This window comes from Spodoptera frugiperda, chromosome 15, assembly GCF_023101765.2.
Source record: "Spodoptera frugiperda isolate SF20-4 chromosome 15, AGI-APGP_CSIRO_Sfru_2.0, whole genome shotgun sequence".
NCBI lineage: Eukaryota > Metazoa > Arthropoda > Insecta > Lepidoptera > Noctuidae > Spodoptera > Spodoptera frugiperda.
Genome location: NC_064226.1, coordinates 7,016,496 through 7,033,509, shown reverse-complemented (window position 1 = coordinate 7,033,509; position 17,014 = coordinate 7,016,496). Strand labels below are relative to the sequence as shown.

Here is a 17,014-nt window from a genome sequence, read left to right as displayed (position 1 = left end):
AACAATAAATATAAATCCCGATATGAAAGCTTGTGTAATAAATTCACAGGTATGAAATCGCAATTCAATACACTACCCAGAACATAGTTCACGGCAAATGGTTCAAAAGCCATTTTGATTGCGATTCAAAATTTACTGCAGTTGCATATAAAATCATTCATATTAGTCAGTCAACTGCACAGTGACGTCATATTATTAGCCCTGGTTAATGAAACGTTCGCGTTAATAAATGAAATGACGTTAATATATCGCCGGGTGAGCTGCATTAGTTGCGAATAAACTTTTACATATGAACGTTAAATATGATACGATCTAATCTGTTTCAGTAATGAGTTATGTTTGACTATCAAATTTATTTATACTGAGTTTATTTTGTTTATCTAGAGTTTCAGGCTTTTTCACTGGACACTGTTATTTTTCATTAATTATATTGATATTGATATGTATATTACTGTAAAATCCTTATTTTAAAATTAAAATTACCAGTTTGTACTGACAATATTCTTCGTAGCACCTACGACGCTGTAGTTACGCCGTAGTAGCTACATAACAGCGACGCAGCTACGACGAATAAATACTACATTACACAAGTTTTTTAGTTTCATATCAATCCAAAAGACGTCATTAAAGACCTACCAAAGATGTGTAGTTATAAGAAAGCAGTTTCCTCAAAATTATGACTTAGTTGGCAACTTGTTATTGACAGTGCGCGACGAGTCGCTGTCGCCACGTCACCGCGCCGTCGCGTCGTCGCATCCGCCGGCGTCGCTCGCGCACTCTATTTACCCTCCTCGCTCCGCCACTTTGGTAAAACTCCACTGCGACTGTCAGGTGTTTACACTGAATATCATCCCGCCTGCCTGCACTACTTCTGTTTGCTTTAGCTATTTAACGGACTAGATATTTGCACGCAATTAAACTACAGTTTCAGACGTCGTACAGTTACTTTATGGCGGTGTGTTCTGTATTTTTAAGATGCTAACAGTAATTTTACGTCTTCTATATCAACATTTATTACAATTTTAAAAGTATTCTTTCATTTACAAGAACAAAAATGTAAGCCACCTAAAGACTTTTATAATGCTTTTATTTGAATCAAAAGATGTTTCGCAATTAACAAAGACCCTGATTCGAATAGATACCGAGAGGTTGAAATGTCGGTACGAAAGCGTCAAGTTGTTCTTAAAGCGAACGGATTATTTCGAAAATGTAAACAATCGCACCAGCATCCCCAAAAGTCTATTTAGGGTGAATTAAGGAAAACGGAATTTTCTTCCACGACCTTAGATCGGAGCTTATTTGCGGTTATTCTCTTTGACCGTCGTTAAGTTCCTTTGGACGGCTTTTACGAGTTTGAGTGGCCAATTTAGCGAACAAAATCTGAACGATCAGAATTTTTGTTCTAATTAATAACTCCAAGGGGCTACGAGGGCAGCCTTTTGCTTATTAAATAAAGCGGAATAATGAACAGCCGAGATGTTAATCTAATTGCAATTGCGTTTTATTCAGTTGTATTTTACAAGAGTTAAGGCAACGGAATTATTACGTGTATGCTGAGTCCGCAAAGGTATAACTTAAAGAACGTGATTAAGCAATCCCTAACTGTATAAGTAGATAGGAATTCTCGCAGCAATCAAAAGTTAGGGGAGTTTTCTCGGGAAGGATTCCGCGCGGAATTCTTCAAGTGACAGTTTGATTAACCGAGCGGCGCACACGCTTTCGCCGTTTTCGGATTTCTTGGCGTTTTGTTGCTATTACCTGTTCTAGTTGACTTTGGAATTTCTTGAGCTGCAGTTTTAACCTAACAATCCTTACAAATACGTTGCATTCAGGACCGGAGCCAGACGTAGACAAACTTATAAATCAGGACGAGCTCGAAATAAACACTACAAGAGAATATATATCCTAAAATTAATTATCCTTAACTGCTGGATCCTCTTTGCAAATTGATCGCGATTTGTTCACTTCGTTTAGCTTGTTTCTTTTTCTCTAAACTCAATTTACCGTCGTTCCGGTTCCAGTGAATCAACTAAAAGAAACTCATCGCGTTACGTAGCACTTACGTTACAAATGAATTGCTTCACTTCTGCTTCTAAAAAAGTGTTTTTATGTACATTCGCGGCCACAAGTCCACCCAACCCGCTGTTATCATTCGTTTTCGGGGGAGGAAATTTAAATTAAATATTTGAGAGCGTTAATTTTGTCTCCTCATCGAGCGAACGCGACGCATTCTTTGTGAAGTAATTAAACTGAGTGGAAGGGTTTCAGACGGCAGTAGTTTGTTTGTTCGCTTGAAATTGCGTTTCCTATGAAGTGAATTTCTCTTGGTTGTCGTCAAGCAACGTTGGCTTTTATTTATTTTATAGATACGAGATATGAAATGTCAAGTATCTGAAACGTATATTTATTTTATAGAGCGTAACGTGAATCGTATTAAGGTTTGTGGTAAACGAATGTTTTATTTGCTACGTCTGTGCGTACTAACTTTGAGTATTATTTCATCTAATTCTGTGATTAAATTTAAATCAGTTCTAGAGTTTTAGTTCGTCCGTATAAATATAGCATCCAATCAGAATGTTTACAGTGGACTGCCAATAACAGAATGCAAATACGTAGTGGACAACGCGTTGGGCGTCCAGTGACCCGCTTACTGCACGAAAAAGTTTTATAGGCGAAACACGAGACACAATCAAACTAGAAATAGAATGATGTTATACATACATTTATGCCTTTTTTTCTCTGTATGGAGTAGTTTAAAGACTAAATCTGTAGCAGTGTACTATGTATTGTGATATCGTCAATTAAGTTTTAATAGTACTTACGTGAATATGTTTTTTTGTGAATAAGGTTTAAGAAAATCGTTTTATTTTCTTGTATTAAGTAAATTGTTGTCTTACATTTTGATACAAGGAAATTAAAAGTTACTTAGCTTAACATAGCACTTAAACCAACCTTACTTGTACTGTTAGATGTCACTTATAGGTCAGTGAAAACCAAAATCTCCTCAAGTCTCACCTATCTTAGCTTAGGAGATTACTTAAAATTGAAGAAAGGTTTGTAAAAACGGGCTTTAGACTAATTGAATTATTATCTAGCAAAAAATATGTCACGCACACATGGTTGATCACGAATATTTCATTAAGTTGTCAGTAATTTGTACTCGTATACAAAAAGATAACAGAATTTAGTATTGAGTGTTTGCCTGACAGGTTCGGTGATTGAAGGCTTTGTTTGATCATTGTAATAATAAAACCCTTTTATAAAATTTCAATGAACGTTGATGGATCGTTGCAAATACATACATTGAACAAATGTTATTTTATCTACGGAATATTAATATTATAATAAACTGTTTTTAGTGAAAAAAATTGGCTTCTAAGTTACAGCTGTGCGTGCAAACTGGTCTTAAGTTAAGCAATGTTTGGTAATATTGGTCTTTAGATTCTTACATCTTGAGATCTTTGCATAAGGATAGTGTGTGATACATACACAAATATAGGTACACTTAACATTTTTTACCACAATAGGTCAAGGGGGAAAACGTAGCCTATTTTACTCTCTAGTCTTATGCACAAAATTGTCCCATTCGCCGTTGCAACGTGAACGAAAGACCAACGAACGGACATATTTTGTTTGGCTCTTATTAAAAAATTTGGTCTTATAGTGTCTTGCATCACGTATGATAAGTGATGAAGAACATACAATAGACTGTTTTATAAAATCAGGAGTGAGAAAATAATGCGCTTTTTAGCGTTTGCTCTTAGTAATTAAAAAATGTTTATCTTCTGAAGTATGGACAGGATTCCCAAGTTAGTTTGCGGCTCAGTGCAATCACTGTTATTGTAAAGTTATTCTTGATTTAAACTTTACTTCCCTTGGGCTAACGTTAGAAGAAGAAATTTAATTTCAGGCAAATATTTGACTCTTTCTTTGTTCTTAAACGCAACTCAGCATGTAATTTTGCATTTAATTTTGAGTTAGGGGGTCAGGTAAAATTATTTTTGGGTTATTTCCTTTGTTTTAAATTAGAATTCCTGTTTAGTAATGAATGGTCATGGCAAAAATCACGCAACATGTTGGCTACCGAGCAACGTGTAGCAGCTTCGATTCCGGATAAGGAGCAACTTTTTGTGTGAACAAAAATTTTTTATTTGGGTCTGTGTGATGTGTATGTGAACTAATATGTTTGTGAATACACCCACGACGCAGGATAAAAAAGTCCTAGTGTGTGGTAACGTTTTTAAAGGAGAAGCTCGTTCATTGTTAAAAGTATGTGCATTTTTTCTTTAGAAGACATTTAGTGGGAATAGCGATACATTGGAAATTCAAACACTATTTTATTTAAACCACCTTAGAACATGCATATAGTGCGAAACCACTTAAAAATAAAAGTATTTCCCCCTAAGCACAATGTCTTCATTTCACCATCATCACTACTATGATAATCAAGCTGAACATTGTTCGCAGTAGAACATTCTCGAAGTCATTTGGAGCGAACGTACCTTCGGGAATAATGGTATAATGAACACGGACATACAGACGTATGTGCAATCACAGGCTCGGGTTATTAGTTCACAGGTGCTAGTTTATGTAGTCGTCCGTATATTTCACACCCTTTATTTATATGCAGTTGTTCTTTAAGTTACGAGTATGTTAGGTAAATGACGAGAAATATTTTCTAGTTTTCCAAATTTTATGTTTATAGTAGTGAAATAATGTAATAATTTTAATCAAACAAAAAAAAAGCTAGATAAAACATTGCCATTTGTCAACAATCTACATTTAATTTAACCAAAATATTAAGTGAGAATAATATTTTAAAAACCTTATCAAACTAGCCGCAGTCATTTTGGAGTTGGTAAAAAACAATCTATTCTACGAAAGTGATCAAGATTTTTTCAACAAATCATCGATTATTACAAAATAGTTACATTGTCATCGGTTTTCAGATTCATGAACTGATCACAGTCAATTCCCAGTAGCATAACACTATCAATGCAAATGGATATGGGCGTATGCACCTGTGCGGCGCACTATAATTCCAACAGTGATTTTGCGATCCATGTGCGAATACGAACGGTTGATCCGGACAGATAGGAGATTAATTTGTCTGAGTGCAGTTTCAAGCTAAATATAGTACCTACGATATTTTTTACAGTACAATTGACGCGGTATTGTGTTTAAAAGGCCTGTAAATATCTTGTGTTTAATGGTTGGTTGGAAAATATTTTTAATCCGCAATCGTTAACTGAGGAAAGTGAGTCTTGCATTTGATATGTATAATTTTTATTTCTAGTATATGTGAATAGTTTTATTATAACTTTGGTGAGACGTACATAGTAACTGTTTGACGAGGAACTCGACTTGTTTCAAGCGATTGTCGCGCTGCTACTGACTGCTACTACGCCGCGTCGTGTGTCGCGAAATGCTGCTCATGAATCTAAGCATCTAGCATAGTTTGAAACTAGTCGAATGATTTTGCGATAGTGTTATCCTTAATTATAGTACGGTATACGAGTATGTGCAGCTATGTAATAAGTTCTACAGTCTACTACACCAGGCAGTGAACTTAACCCCAAATACAGAACACTGGACTGTGCTACGACTGAGAATTTCAACTAATAGATAAATACTTTTTTTGAGATCTCGGACTTATTGTTTTTCGACTGTCGAGACAGTAATTTACTTTCTAGTTCCAATTAATTGGAAATGGTTTGTTTAGCCATCCCATTGTTAATTGTAGATTTCGACTTCGATTTTTCATTATACATTATATTGCCATTAATTTTGTTTAGAAGTTCTATCATAGAAATGAAATAGTTTTTTTTAAGCAGGGAACATCATCCAATGATTGCTCTCGCCTTGGGCGAGGCGAGAGGGAGTGTTAGACTCTTACTGACTAAAAACCACCCAGTTCCTACTTCTGTTTTTTGAGCCGGAGCCCCGGTAACCCGCTAGGCAGTCCGCAGCTCTGGAGAAATTAACTAGTAGGAGTAATCAAAAGTTAAACGTTTATCGTGGCACTTAAAATCATTTGTTCTATAAAGTCTTCTTAGGCATCACAAGTGCTTCGCACTGAGCTAAACACTTAACCATCTTTCCAAAATACACTCTTTCTAAGAAACTAAAAAACATTTCATCAGCAACTTACAAAGAAATATCTTATCTCGCTCCTCGCGTCCCGAAATATTGTAACTCAAATTTATCAGACGATTTCATCTGTAATTGAAAACGGTACTAAAACTAAATTCCAATAGTCAACGAGGCTGTAACTTTGTACGCTTTGGTGCGAGTAATTCTGATGCAAGACACGCACCGAAGATGATACGTGATAACACGAAAATCTCCCAATTGCTTACGTGTTCGAGCCGGCGGGCCCGGTGTTGTGAGGACACGGAGTAGTGAAAGGATGGAGAGTTTATGTGTCAGAGGTACTGGTGAAAAATCTGAGTTTAGGTTTCAACTGGTAGTTTGTCTTTTTGTTAGAATAAGTGTATGAAACTTTAATAGACTAATTAAATTAAGCATGCGCCAGCGCCGTGGTTGACAGATGATATCAGGGTCATGCTACACAGAAAGGCAGCAGCTAAAGATAAATTTAAACGCCAACCAAATCCGGCAAACCGTGAGGAGTATATTGCAGCTCGTAATCGAAGCAACAGGATGTGTAGGGATGCACAACGCCGCCACATTCATGAGTCCGTGGAAAATGGTGATCCAGCCAAGATCTGGAGATTCTTAAGGTCGATGGGAGTTGGTAAACAACGTCAGCATGCTATCACCAAAGACTTAGATTTTGAATCTCTTAACAAACACTTCTCTTCTTCACCCTATATTAATGGGTCTATCAAATCTAAGACTTTAAACTATCTTTCTTCTCTTCCCTCTCCCGACTACCCACCATTCTTCTTCAATCAACTCACAGCTTGTGATGTTAGAAAGAGCATATTATCCATCAGTTCCAATGCAGTAGGGAGTGACAGTGTCAGCCGTAAGATGATACTCCCTGTCTTGGATGAAATCCTTCCTGTCATCTGTCATATCCTTAACTATTCCTTATCCAGTGGCGTTTTTCCTTCTGCTTGGAAGGAAGCGCAAATCACACCGCTCCCTAAAAAACCAAATCCTGAATCCTTTTCCGACTATCGTCCTATTTCCATATTACCTTTCCTTTCCAAGGTCCTAGAACGACTCATCTATAACCAGCTTAGTACTTTCCTTACCAAACACCGTCTCCTTAATCCCTACCAATCCGGGTTTCGTCCGGGACATAGTACCACTACGGCTCTAGTTCACATTACTGACGACATACGATGCGGTATTGAAAATGGCAATCTCACTCTCCTTACCTTGTTAGATTTTAGCAACGCCTTCAATACCGTTGATTTCGACATACTGCTTGGAATACTGAGCTCTCTTAACATATCTCCAACTGTGATTGATTTCTTTCGTAGTTACCTGTGTGGCCGCCGGCAGCGCCGTCGAGGGTTCATACTCTTCCTGGTCTGACACGGCTGCTGGCGTACCGCAGGGGGGCGTTCTTTCTCCTTTACTCTTCGCAATTTTTATAAATTCCATCTCTAGTGAACTTCTCTCTTCCTACCACCTGTATGCCGACGACCTGCAAATTTACTCTCAGGCACCTCCCAACGAATTCTCCGAAGCGGTCAAGATGGTGAACACCGACTTGGCTCGAATATCGGAATGGAGTACGGCCTACGGTTTAAAGGTAAACCCCACGAAGACCCAGGTCATTGTTGTCGGTAGCCCCCGTCTACGATGCAAGATCACGTGGACACAGATCCCACCCGTAGTCTTCAACGGTACTACAATACCATATAGTGACACGGTGAAAGACTTGGGTATTGTTTTGGACCGTGACTTTACCTGGGGACCTCAACTGGGACAAGTCTGCCGGAAAACGTTTGCGTCGGCGAAGTCTTTGCGTAGACTTCGAAACTTTCTTCCGACTGCTACTAAAATTGCGCTAGCTCAATCACTGCTCCTTCCCATTCTCGATTATGCCGACGTCAGCTATCCGGATCTTACCGAAGTGCAGTTAGATAAACTTGAGCGACTCCAAAATTTTAGTATAAGGTTCATATTTGGATTACGCAAATATGACCACATTTCTGAATAATTCTGATGCAAGACACGCACCGAAGATGATACGTGATAACACGAAAATCTCCCAATTGCTTACGTGTTCGAGCCGGCGGGCCCGGTGTTGTGAGGAAACATTACCTCTCCACGCTGTAGACTTACTGTCACTTATTCTGTCATTTATATCATAATTAGTATTTATGTTTTTCTCTTTTTTCTTTTTTCTTGTAAAGGATGGAGATGTATATATATATATAAATATGTATGTCGTATACGTGTATGTATGTTATTATATATTCTATGTAAATAACACCTACACCTAGAGCCACCTCCACTACCACTCAACAGCTCCTTCCACCCAAAGGTTGCCTGGAAGAGATCGCTATAAGCGATAAGGCCGCCTTTGTGCACTTTAATCCTATACGTTGTTATTTTATGCTGAATTTATCTAAAGGTGTACAATAAAGGTTATTATTATTATTATGTTTGTTCTTTACATAATCACGGGACCACAGGGTCCCGGACCTTTGGAAGGCGTACGAGGGGCCGAAGCCAACTCGCAGAGGCCCGTTAAACAATTTTGATCTAAATGTAATGGGACATCAGCCGGCGATTATCCCTGTATGCACTATGGAAGTACACCAAAGGACAATCCCCGGTTGATGCAGGACTATTGTGAGATATGGTAAAAGGAAATGATAGGGATATGGGTGTGGGTGGCTGTGGAATAGTTAACCGGTTAACTATGGGGACTATGGCCCCTGCCCCTGACCAATATTGAAAAATACGGATAAACAGGCAGGGGGTGACTCGCAAACTCAATAGTGGGCCCCCGGAAACGGCCGCTAGCATGTAGCGACAAGGGAAGCAACATCCGTTGAGCTGCTTGAGGAAGGGGAGGCATCCCACGGCTATCAGAGCAATCCCGGAAGTACGGTCAAGACCCCTACCAGCATCTTACTGGGATACGTCCTTCCCCCAAGTGGAGCTGAAGGCAACTCCACTCTTGCGAATCTCCACTCAAACCAGCCGATTAAGGCAAGAGTGAGGTAGGAGAGGCCACTCCGGATAGTCACGAGTACCAACCGGAGTTAAAAAGTAGGGCCTCTCCCGGGAGTCAGGTCCGTGGGGTCGCCACTGCCCAACAGCTCGCCACAAGCTGCCTTGCGGACTTATTATTATTATTATTATTATAGACAAAAGTTTTGTGAAATAAATGTTTGGACATTTGTACATTAATTGAACGTTTGGCCAAATCTTAACAGTGAGTTTGCCAAAAAATACTTAACTGGACAAAATTATAAGCATAGTAAGCTCAAAAATCACTAAGATATATGTGTTTTTATATGTTATAAGTAATTTCAACTTGATGACAAAATCAAATCAAATAAAAATTAATGGCAGTTTGGTTATTTAAGCTCTTTATGTATGCCATCTTTCAACAACAAGAAATGAAACACACGATGACAACTAGGTGTTAGTACTCCATTCACTTGTCACTCTATGGTCAAAGTTGAGAACTTGGGACCATCGGAGCATTGAATAACTCCTGGTTATAAATTAGGGCGATCATTTGATAAGTGAGTTCGCAACGTAACGCTTTTTGCCCGTGCTTTACGCAGGCGAGTAGACTTTATCAATGATTGAATTGATACATGCTGTGAATGCGTAATCCTATTGGGACTATGTGACTTCAACTCGAAAATTAATAATAATTTCCGAACTTTTTATGAGTTATTCGACCTTATTGAAGAAACTTGATGTCATGCAAGATTTTGTTTATGTGACAAACGTGCTTTCGGTGATGAAAATCAGTTACTGTAACCTATGAATGCTTGTTACACAAGACATATCATTCACACCTTACTGATATTATTGGGCGTATCAACTCTCGTTTTAAATTCCTATTCTAGAAACGTCTTCATTATACCTGTGGTCGTACGAAAACCGAGACATTAATAAAGGTATATTTCAAACTGTCTCCAAAACACAATTTACATTCTTCATAATTCTTCAAAGTATACAAAGACATTAAAAGCAGTAACAAACATCACATAATCATATCTTAAACATAACCTTTAGAGATCTAAGCATCTCCTTACAACGTAGAATTACCCCCACGACACACTAGAGACACGAATAATTATAATAACTCATTTCAGTGCGAGACAAATGTGGTCGTATTAATGTCGGAGTATTAACCAACAGTTACATTTATTAACTCTAGTATCAGTTGTCTTATCTATAATTTATACTTACAGTGTACATGTAGCATTATTCTCTTGCTGACTGAGGGCGGCACCCCATTGGCTGCGATGCACAAGTATGCGCCCATCTCGGAGCGCGTGACCTTTGTTAGGTTGACGATCTCCCCTTCTAGAGATGTTACTGCGAAAAAAAAGAAAGATTAGAAATATTAATTAGTTTTTCTGGCCACTATCAATTACGTAAGGGGTTTGAACAATACAGCGTTTTGGTCTTGTTGTATTGGGATTTGTAGGAGTGATTTTCAATCGTTGATCTGAGGCCTTAGTCTAAGTTTTATGTTTAACGAGATCAAAAGGAAAGAGCGTATGGCGCTCTGATTGGTCGGTTTATCCGCGCCGGCCAATCGGCGAATCGAAAGCACGCTTGTTTTGATCTCGTTTAACGTAAAACAAACTCGTACTATGGGTTCTGATATTTTTATACCAAATAAAATTTCGTCCCGTTAGGGTTAAACAATTAAAATAAAAGAAACATTTTGAAAGAATATAAAAGATTCTGATTATTTCCAGCTTTACACTTTTATCCTTGAACTGATACCTACTCCTTCTTACTATCAAATATACCTAAGTTCCTCGCTAATGGTTTCAGCGACGACCGTAGCGTAAAACGTTTGAGTTAACTAAAAACAGAAAAACTGATCGAGGGAAAACGGCGAAGAAATCAGAGCTTTCAGTTTCAGTCTATCATTGAAAACTGATGTGAAATAAATGAGTCCGATTTACGTTTGTACGATAGGGAAGACTTGAGAAGTTAGTTTTTTCAAACTTTCATCCTTACCAAGTAGAAAGTACTTAGTCAATCCATTAACGCGAGGGAGTTTATAAACAGGTGCAAGTTGATTATTTAAATCTATTTGTGTCTACAGTACTCACTTTAAAATTATTAAAAACATGGATGAAAATTTCATACATAAACTAAATGTAGTACATAATATAATATAAAAAGATAAATGAGGCATAATCAAAAGGTGTCCTGTTCGCTACTTAATCTCAGTGTCGCACCAACTAGTTGGTGTCGCACAGACTAACAATATGTGATGCCCCGTGGGCGAGCGAAACACGTGTTCAGTGCATGCATACATTAGCAAGTCCCCGTGTAGTCAACAGATTTACTATGAAGCACGTAGAAGTACCTACATTTGACTAACTCGTTGGTCGAGTGGTCGCAAGTGTGACTGCCGAACAGGGGATATCGGTTTCGATTCCCGGGTCGGGCAAAGTATTACTGGGGTGTTTTCGGTTTTTTCGAAAATTTCTCAGTGGTAGCACGGAGTCTGGAATTGGGTCCAGTATATGGCAATAGGCTCTCCCCCTATTACATGGGACTTATAACACAAATGGTGAAAAGTGGTTGTATATTGTATTACGTGTCGTAATGAGCACCTCTGTCTACCCCTTCGGGGATAAAAGGCGTGACGTTGCGTTGCGAAGTACCTACATTTATCCATCTACTCTTTCTAAGCGTTATTTCCATTTAACTCAAAAAAATAGGTAAATTCCAACAAGCCCAACCTAAGCACACACCGAAATTGATAAAGCAAAGACAGACGAAAATGGTTTTGAGCACTATCTATCGAAGTGCTTACATTACATTCCGCCAGTAACTGTTGGAAAACACTTGTGAACCGCCAAAAGTTGACGGGTTGTGTAAACAAGTCCCGTTAGTGGTTCGAACTCGAGCTGTTTTCCTGACACCTTGCTCGAATGGCGGCCAAGTACGTTTACAGCCATTATTCAAACAAGAGGATAAAAAGCTAGGGCAATATTTTCCGAAGGAGCTGTACACCGTTGATGGTTTAAAGTGTAGAGCTCTCGGTGGCGGGACGAAGCTTCGTTAGCAAACAATGCGCGCACAGCGCCGGCTGTGGAGTCGCTTTGTGATACGTAATAGAATTAGTTTGGTATTTTTTAGGGTTGCTAATGCTTTTAGTTTGTTTGATTAATACACTATGAGATAATGTTAATTTATTTTAGATTTAAAATACTTGTTGCATGGATCTGGTGAAATATTATTGTGTTTTAGATTTTTTTTACGTATAAGTTTAGGTTTTGTGTGGTAGAATTACCTAAACGATTAGATTAAGATTATTAATTGTCATAAAAATATTTTGGTTTTATCACACTATTCATACTATCTCTCTAAATATATAATTTAAAGGAAGTGCTTAATAACTTTCGACTAAAATGTAACCTGAAAATACCCTTATATTTTCTGAAAAATAAAATTTCAATATCGTCTAGTTTGCTAGCCACTCCATAGATTTCTGTGCTGTCTTCGAAGCGGACCGTTGAATAAACTTGGCCTGTCAATGTGTCATAAGTCAAGTGACGCTTGAGCCCCACGGAGCCCTAGTGGTTTTGCCATAGACACACAAAATCTTACAAAGGAGTCTGAAATAAAAACTTTTTCGAAACACGTGTAGGTACTTGTTTAATTATTTAGAGTACCTATTAGCGCTTATAAAGGCTCAGGGTAACGAAGCTTGAAACCAGTATTTTTGTACCGAAATTATTACAAGAGCAAAGTCATGTTTAACAAAATAATGAACTATGTAGAAATCTTTTAATAATACTTATTTATTTTATAAAAGGATTTTTGTGGAGTCTTAAAGACTATTTGACTTTTGAAATATATTTTAGAGAATAGTTAAATTGTCTAATTTAAAAATAAAGACTAGTTTTCATAAATAAATTCAGGGCAAGTCTATTATTATATTTTAAAAAAGAGAACTCGATAGCCACTAAGAATAAAATTAAACAATCATTACGTAAATGAGACAAGATCATAAATATTTAATGAGAAAATTATGAAACGGCGGCTTTCACGATATTATGTCCTAAGACTTTAAATTAAACCGTTTTTAATTAATGAAGTATTGCGTTAACTCCTCAATAACTGATAAAAGGAATTTCAATTTATTACATTTCAGATTCAAAGTTAATTTTCAAAGTTTTCTAATAATATTGGCACTAATCGCGTCACCGCCAAAGTCTACGGTAAAGGCGACAAAAGTCCAGTACTTTGCTAAAGTGTCCTCGAGTAAAATGGAAAACCAACATTTTCTCATCACTCCTTGTTCCAAAGTTATAATTTTAATTATGAATTCGAAACGTTCTGTACTGAGTGGGTAATTATTTATTTTGTATTAGGGAGGGTGTACCACCCCTTCTAAGGAAAGTACTTGAATTTAATAAGGAGAAACACTGTACTTAATGGACTTTCTATTAATTGGTGTGATCGCTAGGAACTTTTGTCTGAGCCGCAAACAATTGTTATGAAATCGGATAGCATGGCCGAGCAACTTACTCGATAATTGGGATTAACAATTCTGGCTACCGTAGAACGTAGTCGTATCTGTTTCAAACTTTGTGGTACTGATGAAAACCGTCGAATGGAAGGATGGTGGAGTTAATTTGCATCAGTCTACGACTAAGTTTCCACCATTCATTCGCTTATCTGCATAATTTGGTGTTGAACATGAAACAAATAGGCACGCGACACGCCGTTGTCACCACGAACATGTTTTATGCGAAACAATAAAGGGCAAATTTTGAATAAAACCCTATTGTTGCCGACGCTGTTTTCTGTCGCCGCTATCATTATTGTTACCTATACAACATGCTCGTACTCTGTTCTCCTCGGATCTACGAAAATGTGATTGTCTCGAGATTTTCGGATTTGTATTTGGAACAAAGCGGACCGCTAATGTGTTTAACGATTACAAGATTAATAAATAAAAAACGTTGCCCAAAACATTTCAAAGAAAAGTAAAAGACTATAATGAAATAATATCCAAGTATTCTTAAACATAGAAAAAGGAAAATCATAACAAAAGAGGTGAAATTGAATTTTTCGTTTCAATTGATAACGAGCTAATTTACTTTAAAATTATGGTTTCACAAACCCGCGACACGCGAAAGCTATTAGTTAGCTACATCGATGCAGCAATATCGTATATCACGACAATATTAAATTCTTGCACTTAAATTTGATTTATATGGTTGAAGTTGGCCCTCATTGGGAGATAACAAATTGGAAAGTGGCCCGTGGTAGTCGTTAAAAAACTATATTTGTCTTGGTCGGCTTGAAAGTTTCCTCATTGGAATATTCGTGAACATAGGCGTAAGTAATGGATAGCTTGTATTGTTTCCTTTCCAGATTTATGGAGGTAACTTGTAACGGCTTCTTTAATTAGACTTCTTTACTCAAATTGATGATTGTTATTGATGTTAGTTAATTTAAAATTGGTTGAGGCGGGTTTCACCTTGCCACTCATTGAATTACGGATAATTGAGAAAGTTCATGGTTTTTGAGTTCTGCTAGTGTGTTAGGCTTCGCGGTGAACGGATTATATAAATTGATTTCGTTAATTAGTTTTTAGTTTGCTTTCGTTTTAGAAAACTTATTAAACAAAGGAGTAAATTGATCATTCAATAATGTTATTTATATCACACTGTTGAGGTGTTTTGAAAACTAGTACAGAATTAATTTTATTATTACAATATGAATGAGCAATTGAAAAAATATATACACAGCTTAGACTTTTTTTGTGTAAAAGGATAGTTTTAAGATAGGATGATAGTTTTTAATCAATTTTAGTCCTTAAATGCAGGCTGTATTGGTACTAGTTTCGACCGTAGACCGTAGAATTGTATAGATCTAAGTGAGCTCTAATCTTAGCAGTAGTATTGAAGTGCTCGGCTCGTTGTGAAAGTCATTACCGGTAGTAGGTACTTTGTTAGCTTAATGAATTGACTGATGGCAAGAGGAGGTCTGAACAGTGGTAGGGTTAAGTGGGACCTGCTGATTAATCACCCTGTCAGTACAGTTTCCAATTGCCACTCGTCACGAATTCCCCTTGTGCTGGCATAATTTTTGTACTTTTCCCATAGTCCAATCCAAACAATGTTCCATTGCATCGTTTGTATTCCGAAAATAATCCGTTACGTTTTCAATTTCATAAATGGAATGGCCATTCGAAATTTAGGCGATGCTCGATTAATTTTATTGCCATATCAAAAATAAAAGTGCATAAATGTGACTTTCGTATTTGAATGTAGAATGGTTTATTTGAACTCGGCGGTTAATTTGGGGGCTCAGTGATAACCCTTTATCCAGCTTTTATTTGACCGAGTGCAGAGATGAGTAGGTAAGTAATTATTCCCGGACCGTCTCGAGATTGTAATCCGGCGGGATTAGGAAGGGCGGTGTGAATGATAATAGGAGTTCCTGAGGTGCTGCGGTGTGATTTACTGCTAAGATTCAATAGTGAATATTTTAAGCTCTGATTTATTTGTTAGCCGTTTCTTGAAGTCGTTCAAGCCTTTTAACATGGACTGTTAAAGGACTGTTGAATATTCAGTTACTAGACTTACTGACAGATACAAGACTTACATTGTATTTATTAACGAGAAAGATATTACTTAATGTACATTTTGTATACCTTTGTTATTAAAAATGTATTAATGTACAACGAATATTGTGTGATATTACACACTTAAGAACAACAAAAAAAAATATACTGTAAACAAAAGCCAAAAAAGTTTTCAATAAAAAAAAACAAAAACACTTTCTTATTCTTAGCACATCAAATTTGTTTAACAGTAAAACGTTTAGCAGCTAACCTGAGGTATAAGTTCCCGTCATCATACCCGCAAGTAATGCTTCTAAAACTAATGTGCTTAACGACGTTTTAAGCTGGAATAGTTTAGTGGATAATATAGAAACTGGGTTAGGTTAAGCTGTGCCTAGCTGTGGGCCACAGTTTGAGGAGGGTCGAGCCGCACAACTTATATGAACCTTTGAACTCGACATGCATTTTCATGCATTATTATACTTTTAATAGAAAGTATTAATGGCGGAACGAATTTTGTTATACGTCTTTACATATCTATACATATAATAAAATCGTAGAAAAGTGCTGTCTGTACATTGAAAATAAAAATAAAAAAAATAGCAGGGGTTATTGTTATGTCGATGTCGAACCCAAAAATGTAATTAACTTTTTTTTTGTCTGTTTGTCTGTTTGTCTGTTCGTCTGTGCGCGCTAATCTCAGAAACGGCTGATCCGAGTTGGATGCGGTTTTCACGAATATATTGTGGGATGCTTAAATTTACATTTAGTGTTTGTTTCATGTCAATGGTTCATAAATAAAAAAGTTATGTCAAATTAAAGAATCACGTCGAACATTCTAACCTTATACCGGATTTGGTTGAAATTTGGTACAGATATAGTTTAGAACCTTAGAAAGGACATAGATATATTTTTATTTCAAAAAACAAAAAATAAAAATAAGAAATAAATTATTTATAAATAATTCTATGTCGATCGTTACACGACTTCGGTTCATGTTATTGTTTTAATTCATCGAAAAAAGTAAATAAATAGTAAAAAGGTATGAAAAAAATAATATCAATATAATAAAACATTTAGTACAAAGAAAATGCTCTAACGGAGTATAGATAATTCTATGTCGATCGTTACACGACTTCGGTTCATGTTATTGTTTTAATTCATCGAAAAAAGTAAATAAATAGTAAAAAGGTATGAAAAAAATAATATCAATATAATTAAACTTTTAGTACAAAGAAAATGCCCGAACGGAGTATAAATAAATAATCCAAGTTGTCTTTATCCTCGATA

General features: G+C 36.8%; 1 protein-coding gene across 3 annotated transcripts in view; it reads right to left on the bottom strand.

The window, feature by feature from the left end:
- Positions 1-17,014, bottom strand: part of LOC118277139 (lachesin-like) — an 89,947-nt gene that overhangs the window by 14,415 nt on the left and 58,518 nt on the right. For all 3 annotated transcript variants that reach the window (XM_035595846.2, XM_050699033.1, XM_050699032.1), the window contains exon 6: positions 10,363-10,491. In XM_035595846.2, the coding sequence (XP_035451739.2) occupies positions 10,363-10,491 (129 nt within the window). The remainder of the gene's footprint in view (positions 1-10,362; positions 10,492-17,014) is intronic.